Source organism: Nanorana parkeri, unplaced genomic scaffold (genome assembly GCF_000935625.1).
Source record: "Nanorana parkeri isolate BGI_ZX_2015 unplaced genomic scaffold, ASM93562v1 scaffold92, whole genome shotgun sequence".
NCBI lineage: Eukaryota > Metazoa > Chordata > Amphibia > Anura > Dicroglossidae > Nanorana > Nanorana parkeri.
The window spans coordinates 161,171-181,930 of NW_017306360.1; the positions used below are offsets into that span (position 1 = coordinate 161,171).

General features: G+C 48.0%; 1 protein-coding gene across 1 annotated transcript in view; it reads left to right on the top strand.

The window, feature by feature from the left end:
• SMARCAL1 (SWI/SNF related, matrix associated, actin dependent regulator of chromatin, subfamily a like 1) overlaps positions 1–20,760 on the top strand; it is a 44,540-nt gene that overhangs the window by 3,335 nt on the left and 20,445 nt on the right. The window contains exons 2-6 of the mRNA XM_018552552.1: positions 1,727–2,568; positions 3,085–3,135; positions 5,286–5,546; positions 11,544–11,594; positions 19,243–19,426. Coding sequence (XP_018408054.1) covers positions 1,770–2,568; positions 3,085–3,135; positions 5,286–5,546; positions 11,544–11,594; positions 19,243–19,426 — 1,346 coding nt within the window. The 5' untranslated portion in view covers positions 1,727–1,769. The remainder of the gene's footprint in view (positions 1–1,726; positions 2,569–3,084; positions 3,136–5,285; positions 5,547–11,543; positions 11,595–19,242; positions 19,427–20,760) is intronic.

A 20,760-nucleotide genomic window follows, 5' to 3' on the forward strand; every position in this document is an offset into this window, starting at 1 on the left:
CCCCCCTCTCGCCCTGTGCCTCCTCATTCACATAAACACAAGACCCCAACAACACAGGCTACCTAATACATTTGTCCGGGATAGACCAGTGTAGTATCCGGTGTGTGTGCTGCTCCTGTAGTAAAACAGTAGAAAGGTATCATGGCACACTCACAAGCCAGCATGTAAAACAACTTGTCTCACCACTGAGGTTAATAACAGAGGTTTGGATACACGTCTTCTGCAGAAAATGTGAAAGCCGCACAGCCGCGCCAAGGCACCTCTTATAGTGCGGTCCTAACTCTAAACTATGAGAGTCTCCATCTTGGAGCACATGGGGGCAGAAGATTTCAAATTGGGTGCAGGTTTGTCAGGAGGAAGCTGAACTAGCTGGTGGCTGAAGGAGGTTGTGGGCCCAGTTTTTTTTTTTGTCAAATATATTTTTATTGAATATAAAAAGTAACAGTGTTAGAAGATTGAGCATGGTATATGCACAGAATTCCAATGTACAAAACAATATCACATTTTCATATTGGATCTCAAGAGATGGGTGCTGGCTACAGTGGTAGGCTTCCCGGTAGGTCTAGTAAACAGTCGCATGTGCATGCGTCGGTAGGTTCATTGAACACTGTAAGTGAATACCTTGCCACTTAATAGCACTGGCGCCTGCCGGGAAGGCCTGAGAGCCATGGAATGCTGAAGATATGGAAGGGGAGTATAGTAACTCCAGTTGGTGCTGAGCCCGGTCTGTTCAGGTGGGCTCAGTTTGTTATCTGTACAAATGGTGGAGGTGTGTGGCTGAGGATTGGAGGGGGGAGCTGTGGCTTCAGTGCTGACTGTACTTCCCCTTTAGAAATGCCCACAATTTGGGCTTCTGCCCGGGGGGAGAATGTTTTGACAGAAATAAGGTTAGGTTAACAAGCCTTTTTAATTTCTGGTGAGAGTTCTTCTTTATTTAACACTGAAGTTTACACTTTCTAATTTCTATTTATAGTTTTGAAGTCAAGCAACGCTTATGAAAGAAGAAAGATATATTTCTTCCTTGCTTGCCGTGTCACCCATTGTCACTCCTTAGCTCAGGAATTGCCTGCACAGTTTAAAGGACCTCCACCGCCGAGTACACTATTACTCCCGTTCCGTTGAACACTCCGGCTGAAGTATTTTTCAGAAACCGACCCCTCTGGGAGAGTCAAGATCCCGGTCCCCTGATTCACTCAGTGGTTCCTCCCCTGACCCCTGCATCAGCACAGGACATAGCAGAGACATAGGGGTCAGCAGTTGGAACCACTGAGTTCAGTGGGGGGGACAAGGGTATCGACGCTCCCGGACAAGATCTACCATCTACTAAAAAGCTGCAATACAAGTCAGATGGAGTGGCCCTTTAAGTATTCTATATATGCAACCGTGGATTTGTAGGCATCACACGGGCTCTGCTTAGATACATTTGTACCGTAACGACTTCCCCATTTACCGTTTGTGCAGTTTATTATTAATCAATGTAAATGGCGGAGACGCGACGGTGCGGTTATGTTTGCCGCATCGCCTCTTCAGGTGTAAGCATGAAATACGGCACTGTCTGCGTACCCTGTTCTTGGAAAGGAGATATACAGCTGTCCCCGGAGGGGAACATCCGCCTAATTGATTTCTTCACCGCATCCTAAAACGGTTCGATATTTAGATTAATAGAGCGTAACACCTCTGTCCTGTTAAAGCGAGTTCCTGAGCAATAACACTCCTTGTGTTCCAGATGCCGAGAGGTCATTTCAGAAGTCTGAGACTGATCCGGAAAGATGTCGGTGTGCCTGACGGAGGAACAGAAGAGGAAGATTGAGGAGAACCGGCAGAGGGCGTTGGCGAGGAGGGCGGAGAGACTTGCCGTGCAGAAGAATGGAACTAACCAGAGCGCTCCGGTCTCTTCCGGTGTCCAGGTGTCGGAGCTCGGAGGGAACGTGCAACCAAACAGGCCGCAAGGCTTTAATGTTCCATCAACCAAAGTGCCGGGACAAAATAATAGTTTTGAGTTTAACTCTTCAAAAACTGGAAGCAGCCATTTGCAGTTGATAGGTGGCACTGGCGGTGGGGTACCCGCACAGACCTCGGTTGGCACTGCCCAAAGTTATTCCTTTGATGCAAGGACAGAGGCACAGCCTCCTTGTCAGAATGCACCCGCGCCCTTACCCGCAAAAGTGGACTCTGCAGCCGAGCAATGCTTTCAGCCTAAGAGCATCGGCACTATGGCAGCTCCAAACCCAAGCCACGAGCCACCCAAACTCAATCCGTACAAGTCTTCAGACGCACCTCTGGGTGCTGGGAAAGATGGCACGGGACCTGAAAAGAGTACCAGTAACGTGTCTCAGTTTTACGGCACCAGCTCCAAATATGTTTCCGCTGCCGAGAACAAGAGCGCTACAGATGGGCGAGAGAAGGCAGGCGGCGGCGGCGGCATCTCGGATACGGCTCAGAACAAGAAACCAGCGACGGCCGCAAAAGGAAGGTGCATTAAACATGCTGAAGATCGTTTCCGGGTTGAAGTGGGTTACAACGCAGAGCTCATTGCTTTGTTTAAAACGATCCCCAGCAAAAGTTACGGTGAGTTGATAACGTGATGTGGTGGGTATAGAATAAAGAATAACATCCTCGTATAACATTTTATCATTTAAAATGGTGAAAGTGTGACTCCAGTCAATAATTCTTTTTTTTTTTTGTAGTTTTGGAATAGAACCTCTGCTGGGTTTCATTTCTGTCTGGTGCTCTATTCCAAAGCTTTTCGGTGCTCCTATCCGACCTCAATATGTGAATAAGAAAAAACAGTGTCTCCCTGGCTGCCAAGGCTTGCCGATAGATGTTTTTGCCAATAGGGACTTTGAACATTATCAGGAATGCAGATGCTGTGCAGTTGCTTCGTGACTGCGTTGCTTCACCTCCTAATCATTATAGGCTTCTAGAATTAGCCGTGCCATCTTCTATAGCGCAGCAATTGGTTTGAGTCACAGATCTATAACTGTAAACATTGAGATTTATAGGACTGGGGGAATGCACTCGATTGATTTCCTGCAACCTGCGTGTTTATGGCTGACGCTGAATTTTGTTTTGTGTGTGTTCTAGATCCTGCCACCAAGATGTGGAGCTTTGGCCTGGAAGATTACACCAACCTCAGTAAGTCAAGGATGCCGGACTGCTGATTGTGAGCTGCTAACCAAGCAATGAGGGTTTTACGTTTCACATTACAAGGGGATTTTGGGGAAGCATAAAAGGAACCATGATTGTATAGTAGCTCTGCAGGATAGTCATGTGCAGGCCCAGATTCCTCACAAGGCCACCGAGGCCAGGCTTCAGGGCGCAGAGGGGCGGCAGCGGTGTGGAATTCCCCGACGCCCGGAACATAAAGTTCCGGGCGCCGGGCGGTCAGTTGCTTTCTGCATTTAGTCCTGCTTTAGGAAGGCAGGACTAAATGTAGTGTGGGGAAGCTGCTTGTTCGTTTACACGTGATCGCCGCGAGGGGGGTGCATTGCGGAACCTAGCCTTGGGAAGGCAGAGAGAGTAAATCCGGCCCTGGTCATGTGGTGACACAGCACTGGTTTCCAGTGTCATGGGAGTCATGAAAAGAAAATTGAACTACCCATGATGATTTGGCAGGATTATGCTTCTGCTGCGTAGTTTGTAACAAGGGGTTATGTGCAGATATGGCATCCATTCACTGACTCCTGCAGGAAAGTTAAATGACTGCACCACACTAGATCCGTGTAGCCATGATGTTTCACTGGCTTTATCCGCCTACCAGACAGTTCCGGGTGGTCAGTTACATTGGATTGTGGAAAGAATGCAATTTAAAAAAAAAAAAAGACAGTCACCAAAGGGGTCTCCTAATAGCTTTTAGCACTAAAGCTGAACTCCGACCTTAAAGTGACATCAAACCCTCAATTTTTTAACATAAAACAATACTGTAATGTGCGCCTTACTGTAATCCATGGTTGTTTCCCTTCTCTTTGCTGCTCTTCCTTTTAAATCTGTATCTCTTCTCATGCTTGGGGAGAACTTCCCTTTGCAGCTGAGTGCCTCTTCCTGTAGTGCTGGCTCAGGTTGTGAACCTTCACACAGACACCATGTATCCATTCCAGAGACAAGGCAGTCTGCTGCAAAACAGAAGTTCTGCCCAGGCATGAGAAGAGATACAGATTTAAAAGGAAGAGCAACAACGAGAAGGGAAACAACCATGGATTACAGTAAGGCGCACATTACAGTATTTTATGTTACAAAATCTGAGGGTTTAATGTCACTTTAAATAAAGAAGTCTCACTGGTGGTTGAAATTACTTGTTAAATTCCCCCAAGGAACCCGTTGCACATACGGTAGCACTTGTCCCCGTTACCATCCATGCATGAAGTTTCTGAATAGCTTGCCCACCCTCCACTCACCGCTATCCGACCACACTGGGTGAAGAAGACGGCAGTTCAGATTAACAATGCACAGAGGAGACGGGGTGTGACAGGAAGCACACACAGACCCCGCCCAGAACCCCCCCCCCCCCTTCTCTGAAAGCTGCCATACGGAACATTGGCAGCCTTCCTTGCCCTGCGCCTCCTCATTCACATAAGCACAAGTCCACAACAACACAAGCTGGCTACTACATTTGTCCGAGATAGACTAGTGCAGCACCTGGCGGTGTGTGTGTTGCTACTGTAGTCATTTTCTCTGAACTAGAGGCTGAAGGAAGTTGCAGGATTATTTTTTTATTAGTACAAAGGGAACAAAGGAGGAGCATGGCTGCAGATTGGAGGGGTGCTGTGGCTTCAGTGCTGCTTCCTTTAATCTTGAACAGTTGTACAGGCACTTGTCTTGTCTTCTTTCGACATTTCTGAAAAAAAATAAAAATACTTTTTGGATTGCATACATTTGTGGCACTCCTATTCCTTAATTTATGTGCTCCTCATTATCTAATGTCATGTTCTAGGCTAATGAGGGATCATTTTGGTGCAAACACAGGTCCATGGATAGTTGAAACGAGCTTCCCTAACCCTCAGGAGCCATTTAAAGCCAAATGTACACTTTAAATAAACATTTTTTGACTGAAAGTGTAATAAGATCTGTGAGGCAATGAGTCCTGTGGGCCAATGACACCAGCAAAGCAGATATATGAATGCTCTGTACCATAGCCATGTGTTAGACTAACTCTTTGCCTCCTTTTAAACTCCCTCCATAGATCTTGCTGTGTATATTACACTGGTACAGTATATGTCGTTTAAGACTAGGGAAGGCTCATCCGGTTTATTGACTGCAGAGCTGACTACGTTTCCTTTGTTTTGCAGTGAGTGAAGTCCAGCGAATTCAGAACGTGTCTTTAAAACCCGTAGAAGGGATGGAGGATGTGGAGATCCCGGCACTGTCGAAATCGTCCAGCGGGGGCGCCGTTATTAACACTCTTCTGGCCATGTGCAAAAACTGGCAGAGACCTTCTGCCACCGTGAAAGGCCATTGCCTGATAATTTCCCGCTCTCGGTTTGAAGTGGAGATTGGATACCACGTGGAAGTCATCAGTCTTTTTAAGCAGATGAGCTCTCGGAATTATGGTAAGAAACATTACTCAGAACCTTATGTCGGGAGGTTAATTGGCTCCTGCCTAAATCGCCTAGTATGTATGCATGTTAGACTGATGTGAATGTACACTAGGGCTGCACCGATATATCGGCCGCCGAAACATATCGGCCGAAAATGGCACTTTTGGCTAAATGCCGAAAGTGCCATTTTCCTGCCGATACAGCGGCGCATCCCTGCTTTCTTTCCTCCCCGCTGGGTGCTGCTCTGTGTCCCAGCGGGGAGAAGAGAAACGGTGACAGCGTGCGAGCGCTGCGGTGGAGAGCGCTGTGAGCGGCCGGCTTCTCTCCTCCCCGCGCCACTCAGCCTCCTATCACAGTCTGGCAGAGTGGTGCCTCCTGTGACAGAGGAGAACGGGTACAAGCAGTCAGTGATCGCTGAGTGTTTGTAGATAATTGAGGACAGAGTATGCTACTATATCCCCAATTATGAATGAATGGGAAGTGATCTACATCTCCTCCTGTTCATTCATAGTTGTGGTTATAGTAAACATACTCTGTCCTCATGTTATGAATGAACAGGAACACTCAGTATAGAGCAGGAGTCTCAAACCTCCGGCCCTCCAGCTGTGGTGAAACTATAAATCCCATGATGCATCTCTCTTCGGGAGTCATTTCTGTGGCTGTGAGAATCTTGCAATGCCTCATGGAATTTGTAGTTCCACCACAGCTGGAGGGCCGGAGGTTTGAGACCCCTGGTATAGAGGATTCCTGTTCATTGATAACAGGGGATGCAGAAAAAGAGATTGAGGGCTCTGTGTTCTCTGAGGACTTTGTGTCCTCAATCTCTTTTTCTATTTTAAAAGGGAGATATCAGGGGTCTGTTTAGACGAAGCCCCTAAAAGTAAAGTAAAAAAATAAAAATATTTAATAAAAAATGAATATAAATAAAAATAAATATAAAAAAACTTAAAAGTTTATAAAAAATAAATGAAAATTAAATATTTGAAAAAATGAAATACAAAACGGTTTCGGCCTGACATTTATTTTAAATTTCGGTTTCGTTTCGGTTTTGAAATTTCTATTTCGGTGCACCTCCTAATGTACACCATGTAAAGCGCTGCGGAAATTGTTGGCGCTATTTAAATCCCAATTATGCATGAAGTGAAAAGGTTACTCTGCATTGGAGTCCTTACAGCATGCAGTTCTTAAAGCCTTAGTCTACCTTTATGCAGATCAGTAGTAAATGCAGCAACTCTGATTTCATGATCAATGTGCAGTTACTACTTTGCAATGAAGGCCGCAGAGCGTTGCACCCGCAATCATTGTGTAGCAGTGGCATTGCACATTATTCCCCCAGCCTCAGATCCTTAGGGAAGTACGGACCTAGCTGGAGGAGATTCTGATGAACTACAGAGTGGGGAGAGGGAGGAGCGGCCTCCTGGCTTGCTCTGCCCCCATGGCAGATGGGACTTGTAGTAATTTCCTTTCATCATTCCCAGACCTTGATGACACGGCTGCACCATACCAAGCGTAACCAGACAGTCCGCAGGAGGACTCTGACACTTGGTTGTACACAAGATTGTGGTCCATGCCACCAGGTGATGAGGGGGCATGGAGCCGGCTTCCCGGCCAATCAGGAACCCAGACGGTGTGTAATGACTCGCCGCCCGGTTTCCTGATACCGGAAGTTCCGGTATCGGGGCATTTGGGTGAGTATGAGTACTCGCCCAAATACTCTGTATCGGCACTGGTGCATCCCTAGCTCCCTTTTGGTCTGTTAAATATACCTATCAAAGTGTTTTTTTTTTTTTATATCTGTTTGATACGTTTAATAAAGTCCCTGTTGATCCTGCCAGAAATCCATTGGGATGATAACTACCCCTGCTCTCTGCAACGTTCTGTCAATCAGTGTTAAAAAGCCCTGACCAGTGAACTACAGCACACTCCCTCTAATGTTGTGGAAATAAGGAGAAAAGGAGGTGTTCTGTAGTCCTAACCCCCTTTCTTATCCTAGGGTGACAACAGTGCTTCTCCATAGATACAGTACAGCGAGTGAGTGTTGTCACCTTAGGAAGTATGTTAAAGGAGAACTATGAGGTGAGTGAAAATCACTCAGCCGACGTGTGACAATGAAAACTGTCACACGTCGGCTCAATAGATTGGGGAGTGTGGGAACACACAGGCCCGGTGCTACCGCAAAGCAAGTCAGGCGGCCGCCTGAGGGCGGTGCAGGGTGAGGGCGGAAAAAACAGGGCATTTTGACAAGTACTTGTCAAAATGCCCCGATGTTTGCGCTATGTTTTGTTTTCTTTTCACTTACCTTCGGCGCGGGAGAGCAGCGGCGAGTCAGCGCTGGTCCAGTGGGAGGAGCTCCAGGGGGAGTCCTAATTTAGCTGGCCGAGGACTGCCAGAGGATCCCGACACGCGCGGCACCTCAGGCAGTCGCCAGCCAGCTAAATTAGGACCCCACCTGGAGCTCCTCCCACCGGACCAGCGCTGACTCGCCGCTGCTCTCCCACGCCGAAGGTAAGTGAAAAAAACCCAAAACATAGCGCAAGCAGGCCCAGCGCTACAGCGGTCGGGCAGGGGGAGGGCAAAAATGCACATTGCCTGTGTAGGCAAGAATCCTAGCACCGGCACTGGGAACACATACCGTCACTCGTTCACTTCTCGATCATCTCCCTGCAGAGAGCCATGACTGAGCCGCTCCCCGCAGGAATTCTCTCCTCCCCGCTCCGATCTGCCAGCGCTGACTGGCGGAACGGACGGGGGACGGGGCGGGTACAGCTGGCTCTGCCTCTAGATAGGCAGAACCAGCTGTCAATCACGCAGCTGGGTGGATCTTGACAGCATTGTCTGGATCCGTCCCGGCTGCGGCGGTCTCATTATACAGCGAGCTGTAGCTCGTTATATACTGAGCTTTGGGTCACAGGAGGATGCTACCGTGTTTCCCCGAAAATAAGACACTGTCTTATATTTTTTTTTCCACGAAAAAAGACACTAGGTCTTATTTTTACCTGGCTGCAGCTGTCAGTACAGGATAGTCCTGGCGGCAGACAGTACCGGGCTGGGGGAGGAGTACTCACGGGACTGGACGAGGTCCCGGAAGGCGGAGTGCTCTTGCCAGTCCCGGTGTCAAAGTTGGCGGATGATTTGCCGCTTCCATCGGGCGTGAGGGCGGGCATGTGTGGGGGCGGGAGCTGCGGCTGGTGTTGTGTCGAATTCTGTTCTGTGCCGATATGTGTTCCCTTAGCCGCTCGGCTATTTCCGTAACCGCTCTATCTCCCTTCAGCTGCATATGAATCTACATAGACCCGCCTCTGTCCCGCCTCTCTGGAAGCTCTGGTTTTCAGTTAGTTAGAGACACACCGGTCTTGACATTTCAAATTTAGTTACATGTGCAGCTACCCTGAAAATAAGCCCTAGCGCTATCTTCAGGGATTTCTGTAATATAAGACCTACCACCGAACTAAGTCTTATTTTCGGGGTAGGTCTTACTTTTGGGGAAACACGGTAGTATATGTCCTCCCGTGACCCTTAGGAGAACTATGGGGAAAAACACTTACCCCATAGTTCTCCTTTAATGGCCGGATCACTAGGAAAAAAGAAAACAAATGTATCCACCACATCTATGGACTTGTAAGCCGCGTTATATATTCAGTTTTTGGGTTTGGATACAATTTTAGCATAGCCTGTGTATTATTTTCTGGAGCATTAGCTGCGCCTGACGGCCACTCCTGTCCATGATATATGCCGGTTCAGAGTTACGCTGACTTAAATAGCTCTGGGAAGAATGGTTTGCCCATTTAAAAGCCTTGCCAGGCCTGAGCAATAATGTATGAGGGGAGGAGTCTGAGCTTCTAATGAGGATTTGCAACCTGTGCATAAAGAGACATTCTCCAGAGATGGAGGCAAACAAGCCCAAACCTGACCTGGAAAGCGAGGTGAACTGCTCGGACGTGACGCGACGGTTGAAGGAAAAAACAAATCTCTTTTTTAATGCAGTCCAAGTGAAAGCCGTATTGCTGTGCATGGCTCTGATGCCTTGCAGTGCTGCGATCCTGGCTTGCCCCCCCCCCCCCTCCCCTCCCCTCCCCTCCAGGAACACTATCTACATGTCATGTGTATAGATGGGGCTCCTCAACATTCTCCACTTTCCTCTAAAATCCAAAAACCAGGCCGATTCCACCACCAGCCATGTGATCAATTATTTAAAGTGACTCTCATATTATTATTTGCATAGAAAAATGTGCACTAGAGGAGAGGGGCAGCCAATAAGCAGGAAGCAAAGCTTGCATATATATGAGGAGCCAATATGGCCGCCCCCATGTACATGCTCACAAATAATGACATATTTTCTACATGTGCAGTACATGTTGGTAGGTGTCTGTCTAAAACTGGACCTACTGTGATATTCTACCTAGTGCGCCTGCCTTACCATCTGCCCAGACAGCAGATAAAGAGCTTTGAGTCCCTAGGGAGAAAGGGCTATAGAAATATAAATTCATTTTATACAGTGAGGGGAATTTATCAAAATCTGGAGCAGTTGCCCATGGCAACCAATCAGCACCCACCTTTCATTTTCAAACCGTAACCGAGCAAACTGAAGAGAGAAGCTGATTGGTTGCCATAGGCAACTGCTCCAGTTTTGATAAATTCCCCCCAGTATATCTCTTGAGATAGGCTGCTACATTCTAATACTCTGTGTCCAGTCCCTTTATAACATTGGCTACAATAAGTTTGTTTATAACCGCTAAGTTATATTTCTTTTCATCAATTCCCAAAGCCCCGATGAGGTTTAGAAGCCTGCAAAGCACGTTGACTTGTATCGCATGAGGACATTTGGATTGTCAGCCAGTAGTATGGTGTTTCTCTCTGTTGTTGGAGGGACAGACAGGGGAGGGGGTGGGCACAGCCGGCTCTGGCTCTAGAGAGGCAGAGACAGCTGTCAATCAGGCAGCGGGGTGGATCTCGATAATATTGTTGGGATCTTTCCCGGCTTTCTATCAAAGTTTGTGACTACGTTGGAATGTGTGACCAGTGCCGTGGTCACGTATTTGAAAGTAATCCCACCCAGTTTGACGCTTGGTCAGCTGTTCCAGGGCAGATCGGCTCACCGCGCATGTGCAGGAGAATCGATCTGCATTACCTCATCTACCTGGAACAGCTGATCGGTCCTCGAATGTCACTCAAAATGTCACTTCTATTCGACTTTGTGAGTTCGGTGGAATGTGAGATCGCACTCAGAGTCGGATGGAAGTTACATTTGAGGACCCATCACATGGGGTAATGCAGATCGATTCTCCTGCACATGCACAGTGAGCCGATCTGCCCTTGAACAGCGTTGGAATGCTTGACCTAATGGGCGGTCACACATTCCACCTCTGTCAAACTGGATGGGATTACGCCACTGGTCACTCATTCCATCGTAGTCACAAACTTTGATAGAACACCGGCTGTGGCTCAACTCTGCACTGGCAGCAAATAACGGGCAGTAGCTCGCTATATGCTAACTTTGGGTTACTAAAGCCACAAAATATTTTGGCGTCAGTTCCTTTTTTTAAAGGGACGGACTCTGGTGCTTACTAGGGACGGACACTGGTGCAAGCGCCTCGTGCCGAGCCCGCCAGGAAGCCGCCAGCGCGCAGGGCCAATCACAAGCACTGAGACATTTTCCCGGTCCTCAGCTGCAGAGATGGGGAAATGTCTCAGTGCCTGTGATTGGCCCTGCACGCTGCCAGCTTCCTGGCAGGCTCGGCACGGGGGCGCTTGCGAACACGCCCGAGCCCATCACTAGTGCTTACATACTGATGCTGGCTGCACTACCTAGGGAGTCACAGGGAAAGGCATGCAGCCAGTAAAGTGTGACACGTCCGAGCTGCGCTCCTGCGTGCTTGCTCCAGGTCAGTGATTGGTGTCATTGTTTAGTAAGGCAATCTCATTCTTATGCACACATGTGAGGATCGGGGATTACTGGACACTGAATGTCTGAAGACGTTTATAAACGGCATCAATATCTTTTACTTACAGATACAAAGACCAGGAAGTGGAGCTTTTTGTTGGAGGACTACCAAAATCTGAGTGAGTTACTGTTCTTATATATGTTTTTTTTTTTTGATGTAGAAAAAACTGAGCGAGGAATTTTTCAAAGCAATTGCGACAGTTTTAGCCTCTTAGATCATTTTTTTATGTGCAAATCTGTCTTTTATCATGTGCCCCTGTTTTCACCTGAACTTGTTCTGGGCTGTCCGAGACTGGAGCATCACCTAACAAAACAATCGCAACTTAAAGTGACATTAAACCCTCAGATTTTGTAACATAAAACAATACTGTAATGTGCGCCTTACTGTAGTCCATGGTTGTTTCCCTTCTCTTTGCTGCTCTTCCTTTTAAATCCTCATGTCTTCTCATGCTTGGGGAGAACTTCCCTTTGCAGCTGAGTGCCTCTTCCTGTAGTGCTGGCTCAGGTTGTGAACCACGCAGACACCATGTATCCATTCCAGAGACAAGGCAGTCTGCTGCAAAACAGAAGTTCTCCCCCAGCATGAGAACAGATAAGGATTTAAAAGGAAGAGCAGCAAAGAGAAGGGAAACTACCATGGATTACAGTAAGGCGCACATTACAGTATTGGTTTATGTTACAAAATCTGAGGGTTTAATGTCACTTTAACCTCCCTGGCGGTATGATTTTTTTCTTCCTTTTTTCGCTCAATGTGTTTTTGTTTTTTTTAAAAACTTTTAATCTCCCGCCGGTTCCGCCCCCCTGTGACGCGGACGCTCGCAAGGGACGGAACCCGGAAGACGAGTGTCTGCATCGGCCGGAGGACACAGCGTGGTTCGAGGGACAAGGTAAGAGACGCGCTGTGTATTCCCGAGTGTGGCTCGGGTTACCACTTATGGTACAGAAAATTAACCCCCAGCCACACTCGGGAATACCGCCAAGGAGGTTAAGAAGCCCCTCTGACCACTTCTTTAAGATGCGACAGTTAAAGTAGTATTAAGGTCTGGGCGAAGTCTGTTTAAACAGCCCCGATGCTGGCGACGTGCACTGTACGTCGTCAGTCACGAAGGGGTTAATGCATTCTCTGTATTCTCTGCATTAGGGTAAAAACAGCCCAGGACCTTTTTTTCTACCCCAGTCTCCAGTAGGGGCGTGGCCTGCCACAGGGCTGTGTGTGTCTATGGACGCACACAGCCGCTGCGGGCACGAGCGCGCATGTGTGCCTCTATTAGAACGATGGTGGCACCCGTGCAGGGGACGGGGGGAAGAGCATGGCGGGGACACACTAGAAAACGAGGAAAGAAGTACTTTTAAAGAAAAAACACAAAAGGAGGGTCTCCTTAAGGAGAAATAGAAAAAAAGTTTTGGCTTTAATATAATTTTAAGCTTTTTGCCTGAAGTTACAAGTCTTCTTTCCTGGAGTCTAATAAACCTCATTTATCAACAACATTACACCAGCATCATAAATCTGGCGCAAATATATTCCGTGCAAGTTCAAACACTCGCAATTGCTGTGATAAATTCCCCCCTGAATGTTTAGGAGGCAACGTTGAAGAAAATCCTGGGAGCGCTCGTGTCTTTCAGGTCTGTGAACCTACGGACATAAGTGACCCTCGTGCGTGTTGTGCTTGTGGTGCCATTATTTTCTAGTGACACTCCAAATGCGGCAAGCAAGATGTGCACCTCGGTGCACGTGAAAAAGTGCGACAATCGTATGGTCAAGAAACCACGGGAAGCTCACAACTAAATCTGCCGCATGAGCTTTTTTTGCTGCTTTTGTCCCGCCCAGGAGAGCCCATTAAATTGAATGGGCTCAATATGCTGACAGGTGACAAGTGTGCCAAAATGTGCGTTCCTGCGTGCAGCAAGTTTGATTCGGGGCCATTTTGTGTCTCTGCTCCTCTCACAACCTATTACTGAGAGCACAGCTGTACTGTTCAATAATTGGTTTGCTTATTCACCTTTTTATCAACATCTCAGTTTGCGGGACCCGGTTGTGCGGCACTTTACAGCAGTGGAGTTTACAACAGCGGTCTAGCCTGAGATGTTGTCATCAGTTTGCTGCAGGCAGCAGGAAGCATTTCCACAGTCTCCCCTCCCCCCAGTTATCAGTCTGCTGCAGGCAGGAGGAAGCATTTCCTCAGTCTCCCCTCCCCTGGTGATTATCCTGCTGCAGGCAGGAGGAAGCATTTCCTCAGTCTCCCCTCCCCAGTGATCAGCCTGCTGCAGGCAGGAGGGAGCATTTCCTGTCTCCTCTCCCCTAGTGATTAGCCTGCTGCAGGCAGGAGGAAGCATTTCCTCAGTCTCCCCTCCCCCCAGTGATCAGTCTGCTGCAGGCAGGAGGAAGCATTTCCTCAGTCTCCCCTGCCCCCAGTGATTAGCCTGCTGCAGGCAGGAGGAAGCATTTCCTCAGTCTCATCCCCCCCAGTGATCAGCCTGCTGCAGGCAGGAGGGAGCATTTCCTGTCTCCTCTCCCCTAGTGATTAGCCTGCTGCAGGCAGGAGGAAGCATTTCCTCAGTCTCCCCTCCCCTAGTGATCAGTCTGCAACATTGTAACAAGTCACAAGGTGAGAGGTTGCAGCAGGGGCTGATCAGGCATTGCATCACATCTGAGCTGGCATCTCAGTCCAGGAAGTCCATGGTGACCCTGGATGATGCCTGAACAAAGATGGATCCGTCCTTCTGGAGAGAACAGCAGATGAGGGGATTGTCGGAGGGAGTCATGTGATCTCTGTGAGAGGTGATACATACCTGGAAATGTTACACTGACACAGGACTTGGCATGAAAATATATCTGATCCACTTTAAATAGGGATTGATCATTTTAATCGCCTTGAATCTACAGCAGATAATAAAAGCGTGTGTGTCTGTGTCTGTGTGTGTGTCTGTGTATGTGTGCGCGTGTCTGTGTGTGTATGTGTGTGTGTGTGTGCGCGCACAGGCACAGCTGGATTTTGCTGCAGGAAATGTACATATTTACCCTGGTGAATGGAGCCGGTGAAAAGAAGGTTTATCTCCGGAATGAGTCTATTTTGCAAATAATTGTTTATAAAGCTGAACATTCCTCCTCTCCACCCCCCTGCTCGGCACAGGCCCAGCGCTCCGTCAGACTCGGATGAAAAGGTCGTTTTAGGCGATGCTGTGATTCACGCCGGCCAGCGCTGTTCTGAAATCGCGGCACAATGTAATAAGCTGGGAAATTGCAGCAATTATTTAGCACCTAATATCATTGAACCGTATTCACCGCAATGCCATAAACCCCCCTCGCTTTTTTTCCCCCCCTCCACCGTCGCAAGTGCGTTTAACCCCGCGTTGGCTTGCGGTCATAGTTTCCTGAGCTTCCTCCATTGATGAAGGTGTGATGGAGAACTGTGGGGGAGGACCGGCGGATTGTCTGCCAACGGAAGGATTAGCCGAAGGGTCAATTGCAGCAATTATATCATTTCGGCGGCTGTTTACAAAATTAGTTGAAGCGGAACTAAATCTGCCGCCGATCCCCGGAACGTTTTCCGGTGTGTGCGGGTGTAAGAAGAGAGAGGAAAAGGAGAAAGGTTGTAACTTGCGCTTCAAGCCCGTGACACACTGCACGCAAAGCCGTGCAGAGCGAAGCAAAGCTGTCCGGCATGGAGCTTTGTGTGTAGTGCAGGTAGATGATTGACTGCACCTTCAGCCAATCGGCTCATGCGTAACAGGCCAGACGTTGCATCCTGACGCGCGGGTTTATACACGTGAGCCGATTGGCTGAAGATGAATTTTTTCATCTTGGCACGCTCAGCCATGCGAGCTTTGGCAACCTGACGTGCCGGGGAGAAAATTGCATCACACACTGCACGCGAAGGCAGCGCGCCATTGTTCCGCGCTGCTTCGCGTGCAGTGTGTCACAGCCTTTTAGGGTTCCCAGATAAATGGCCTTGCAGCTCCTGGTAGAAGGGGACGGGGAAGGTCCGTAAACTGGTAAAGGTAAAAAGCCTAAAAAAGATGCAGCGACCTGTGCGCATTAAAAGCAATAAAGTTTTATAAGTCGCAACAATAGTGAACTCGCAACTTGGCAGTCGTAGACCCCCGGGGAGACGATAACATGTGACAGCCCTCCGTGGCCAGTGGCAGGGCTGTGTGTAAGGAGGGAACTTCATACTGGATCTCCGCTATGTAAATGTCCTGCCCAGTGGTGGAGAGCGGCAGCGTCCTCACAGCTCAGAACAAGCCTCACTTCCGGGTAGCAGGGGTTGCTATGACGATGCGTCTCGGAGGCTCCTCCTTCTTTGTCAAGCCTGAGGAGCATAAAGTTTTATATCGGGGGTAGGCAAACTCTAGCAAAACGCACATATAAACGTAAATACGCGTTCGCGGCGCCAGCATGCGAAAATGACAATTGCGCTACACATGTTACATATCGCCGCGAACGTCGGAGTGAGAGCAATCATTTTAGGGCCATCAATCACTGATAACACTAAACTGATGAGCGGTAACAGCTTTTAATGCGTCGCCTATGGCCAATTTTGAGTATTGTAGTTTTTTGAAGTTTTGCACGCGTGTGCAATTTTAAGGCTTGACATGTTTGGTGTCTTTTTACCTGACGTGACCCCGTCTTTTATATTTTCGGTAAATTTCCCTTAATATAGTAAAAAATAAAACCCCCAGTGGTGAATAAATACCAGCTAAAGAAAGCTCTACCTGTCCCCAAAAAATTGTATAAAATTAATTTCAGTGCAGCGTTGCATGCCGGAAAAAACGTCACTCAAAGTACCGCAGCGCTGAACACTGAAAAATGGCCGGGACAGTAAGGGGGTGTAACACCGCGGACTTGAAGTGTAGAGGAGGTGTAGATAGAGAAGATGTGAATGATGCATTACATTTTCGTAACACATTAAACCTTTTAGATTTGTCAGTGAACTGCAGCTCTGTAATGTGAATCCATCCCGCAACCATTGTTCCGAGTGACGTTCGGCGGGCCGCAGACACCATGTTTTACAGCAGGTCGTCGTTACCCAGCTACATTGTCACTTTTACCAAACGAGGTGTGTCATGGTCCTTGGAATACTTTATCTCCTGGGACTTCTGTGTCATTATACATATCGGACCAATCGCTGCTTGCCCTGTTTCGAGTCCTCATTTGCATGGCCGAGAGGACCTAGGTGAGGACTGGAGGATACTTTGCAGTTGACCAATAGGAAGGTGGTCGGTTGGGCCACCTTCAGCCCTCGTTCACACCTGAACGTTTTGTAGCGCGTTCTACGCTCGACGAACGCTCTACAAAACGCTCAAAAATATAAATCCCATTGTATTCAATGGTCTCGTTCCCACCTTGGCGTATTTCCGCCCGTCCCTAACGCGCTACAAAACGGCCCACGCCTGAAAAGGTACAGGTACTACTTTGGGCCGTTTTGTTGCGCGTTTCCATTGGGATACAGCCAAGTAGCCTTCGGAAACGCGCGACGGTCGCGCAACTTTTTTTTACCGCGAATCGTGGTAAAAAAACGCGCGACAGACGCGCATATGCAATACGCCTAGGTGTGAACGAGACCTTAAACTGTTGTTTTATAATAGTGTGTGTGTGCATCCAATAAAGGAGATTCCTGTTTGAACTTACATGCAGCCTGCCTGGTGTTTGTTCTGAGCGATCACCACTGGATACGAACAGCACATGGCTGTAGTTCGAATCCCAAATTATCGGATGTCCAAAATATCAGACGCTGCGTTCTGAAAACTAAGGAGTGCCGGGAGAGTGGACCCGAAACACCCGGATTACCTTCATAGAATTCCTCTCCATGTGTGGAAATAAAGACACTCCAGATCCATTGTCCTTGTAAAACGCTGAATGAGACTCCACGAATTAGCAAACGAGTATTTTCTCCATTTAGCCTCGGTACGGGGGCACACACGGCTTCCTGGAAAACTAAATCGGCAGGAAATTCTCCGCGTACAAACGTATCCGAGGAAATAATTGCACTTTCTTAGAACTGAATAGCAGAATTTTTTTTTAATCCTCTGTACTTATCCGGACTTTCCCTTTATGGCGCGGCAGGTGGTTATTTTCAGCGAGCGGTGGAGCGCAGGTAATTGGCACATGGACTTTCATGTTATGCTTAGTATTGCATTAAGCGCTGTAAACATGACTCCAAACAAGCCGCTAGTCGCACGGTACGCTTCGCTCTTTCAAAGCAAACACTTTCTGGATTTATGCGCACTTGATTTTGTTTTTCTTTCTAATTCTGCATCATTCGCATCAAATGTAATCAAGGAATAAATAACAGGACGCAGCCACGTGTAATAAAACCCCGCGGTGCTGGGATTCGGTGTTCGATGTGCACAAAACTGCAGAGACATGCAAAATTGGGGGAAGCCGTTTGTTTCTGTCACTTGTGACAAAAGCGATTACTGTTTTTTTAAATCAGGACTCTGGTCTAATTAGAGAGCAAGGTACTGACTTAAAGGAGAACTATGAGGAGGGGTGCTTTTCACTCGCCTCATAGTTCTAAGCCGACCTGTGACAATGAGACTGTCACAGGTCGGCTCAGTAGATCGGGAAGTGAGCGAACACATACCGGCGTTCGCTTACTTCTCGATCCTGTCACAGCTCTCTGCCGTGACAGGGGAGGGGCTGGATTCCCCCCTCCCCGCTCCGATCCGCCAGCGCTGACTGGCGGAACGGACGGGGGAGGGGGCGGGTACAGCTGGCTCTGCCTCTAGATAGGCAGAGCCAGCTGTCACTCACGCAGCTGGGCGGATCTCGACATCGATGTCGGGATCCGCTCTGGCTGCGGCGTCTCAGCATACCGCGAGCTGTAGCTTGCGGTATACTGAGCTTAGGGTGACGGGAGGACGCTAGTTTGTGTCCTCCCGTTACCCTCAGGAGAACTATGGGGAAAAGCCTTAACCCCATAGTTCTCCTTTAAAGGGAACGTGCAACGCGTATGTTGAGTTTCTGTCTTACAAAAACAGCTGGCACTTATATAGTATTTGAGGTTGAATAAAGACATAAGTCTATCGAGTCCAACCTATTGCTGATGTGTATAGGTCCATGTATCATCTCATTCTTAGGACTACTTGTACCCCTGTATATTACAGTCCCTCAGAAAATCGTCCAAAAGTTTCTTGAAAGATTCCACACTCTTAGCTGAAATCACTGCCGTTGGCAGTGAGTTCCCGACCCTAACTGCTCTTTGTGCTGGAATTTTTTCCCCACCAATTTTAGGTGGTGGCCTCTAGTTTTTGTAATGGAGTTAATCTTAAACAGTTTATCGCTAATGTTGCTGTCACCATTGAACATCTTGTACATGGAAATCATATCCCCCCTTAATCTCCTCACTTCCAGCGTGAACATGTTTAAATTTAGTAGCCTTGTCTCATAGCTCTGGTCCTCCATTCCCCTATTTAGTTTGGTTGCCCTCCGCTGGACTCTCTCTTGAAGTTTTTTCTAGTTGTTGTCAATGAAGCCATCTCCTGGATGGGACAGACTGGCCCCTGAATGCCATATACATCTGTCCACCCCTGGCCTAAGCCGTACCCTAAAGAATGTACTTTTTTCCTTAAAAGAGAGCTATGGGGTCAGTGTTTTTCCTCATAGTTCTCTTAAGGGTCACGGGAGGACACAAACTAGCATCCTCCCGTGACCCAAAGCTCAGTATATATCGTGAGGTACAGCTTGCGGTATACTGAGACCGACATGTGCATAGTGATGTCTCTTCCATGTCATAACGTTAATGAATCTTCTGGTCTGTCTTGCAGTTGAAGCCATTTCCCGCATCCAGCAAGTGGAAGTGGAGCCTCTCCCCAGATGTGTAGTGCAGGCCTTCGCGCCTCAGTTTGAGAAGACGTCCTTAAGTCGCGCCGAGATCCCCGATGTGGACCTGTCTTCTGTGGATTCCAAACTCGTCAGCAGCTTGATGCCGTTCCAGAGGGAGGGAGTCAGGTAGGCAGCAGGTCACACACAGCTTTGTTAGTAATGACTAGAGATTGGTGTTACAGTGTATTTCTAATGTGAAATGGGTTCATTGCTTTTGCATTGTATTGATGTTAAAGTGCTGCAGCGACGGCAGTCTTGTTCTGTCTTGTCTCTAGGAATACTGTCTTAAAGAGACCCTGTCACCTTGCCCATTCAGAGCAAAGTCACCACTTTATACTTACCCCTTCATTGTTCCACCCACTGTTCCTTCCTCTGTTGCAGGTTCACAAAAAAAACCTGGTGTCTGCTAGTGTTGGAACTCAGAGGGAGCGGGGACATTACCTCCTCCATCATGACAGTGCTCAGGCCTAACACTTACTAGACCGAGCACTGCATCATTTAAGGTGGTCACATGCTGCCCCATACCTGGACCCACCGGGTATTTTGCAGGGGTAACCACAGAAGGAGCGACATGGGAGCGCTGGAGAGGTGAATATAAAGTGGTCGGGGGGAAGGGTGGGCTTAACACCGGCTCTGCTACTTTGCTCTAAATGGGCAAAGTTATGGTGACTCTTCATTGCCCTACTCCAACCAAATCTTTTCTTTTTACTTTGGGATAAAGGTCATTAAAGGGTTGGAACCTTTTTTTCTTGCTCTCAGGGTCCCCCATTTGGGTGGTTTTCTGTTCCCCTGACAGCAAGCTACAAGTGTTTGGCTGATTGTACTGTGCTAAGCTGTAAATATGTGATTAGCTTAGAGCTCTGCCCTTCCCTCTGGCAATGTGCATGCTGCCATAAGCCACAATACGGACATCCCATATAGCTTTGAATTTGGGCACTTCTAACTGTATTTAAGCGCATCAGTCCTAAGACAAAGATCTGAGCTGCTGCTGACCGGACTATGTCTGGCTTCAATGCTTTCTTAAAGTGACATTAACTGCTGCTCGCGATATACTGAGGCGCCGCAGCTGAAGCGTATCCCGACAATTGTGCCGGGATCCGCCCAGCTGCGTGACTGACAGCTGGCTCTGCCTATCTAGAGGCAGAGCCAGCTGTACCCGCCCCCTCCCCCGTAATAGGCAAAAAAAACGGAGGGTTTAGAACCACTTTAAATCAGTGACCTGGAAAAACATGTTGAAAGTAATCCGTGTGACATCCCGAAAACTAGCATTTTTTTAAAGGAAGATGGGCAAATTGCAGCCCCCCAAATTTCTTTCATGATGGGGTTGCTTAAAATTGATTTTAATGGTTTTTAACCCTCTTGCTGCAAACCCAAGTTGCAATGTGGTGGCAGCAGCAGGGGCTTGCAAGCGGACTACCAGTTGCTGTAGCAGCTAGGAGTTTGCTTACTGTTGGCCTTAC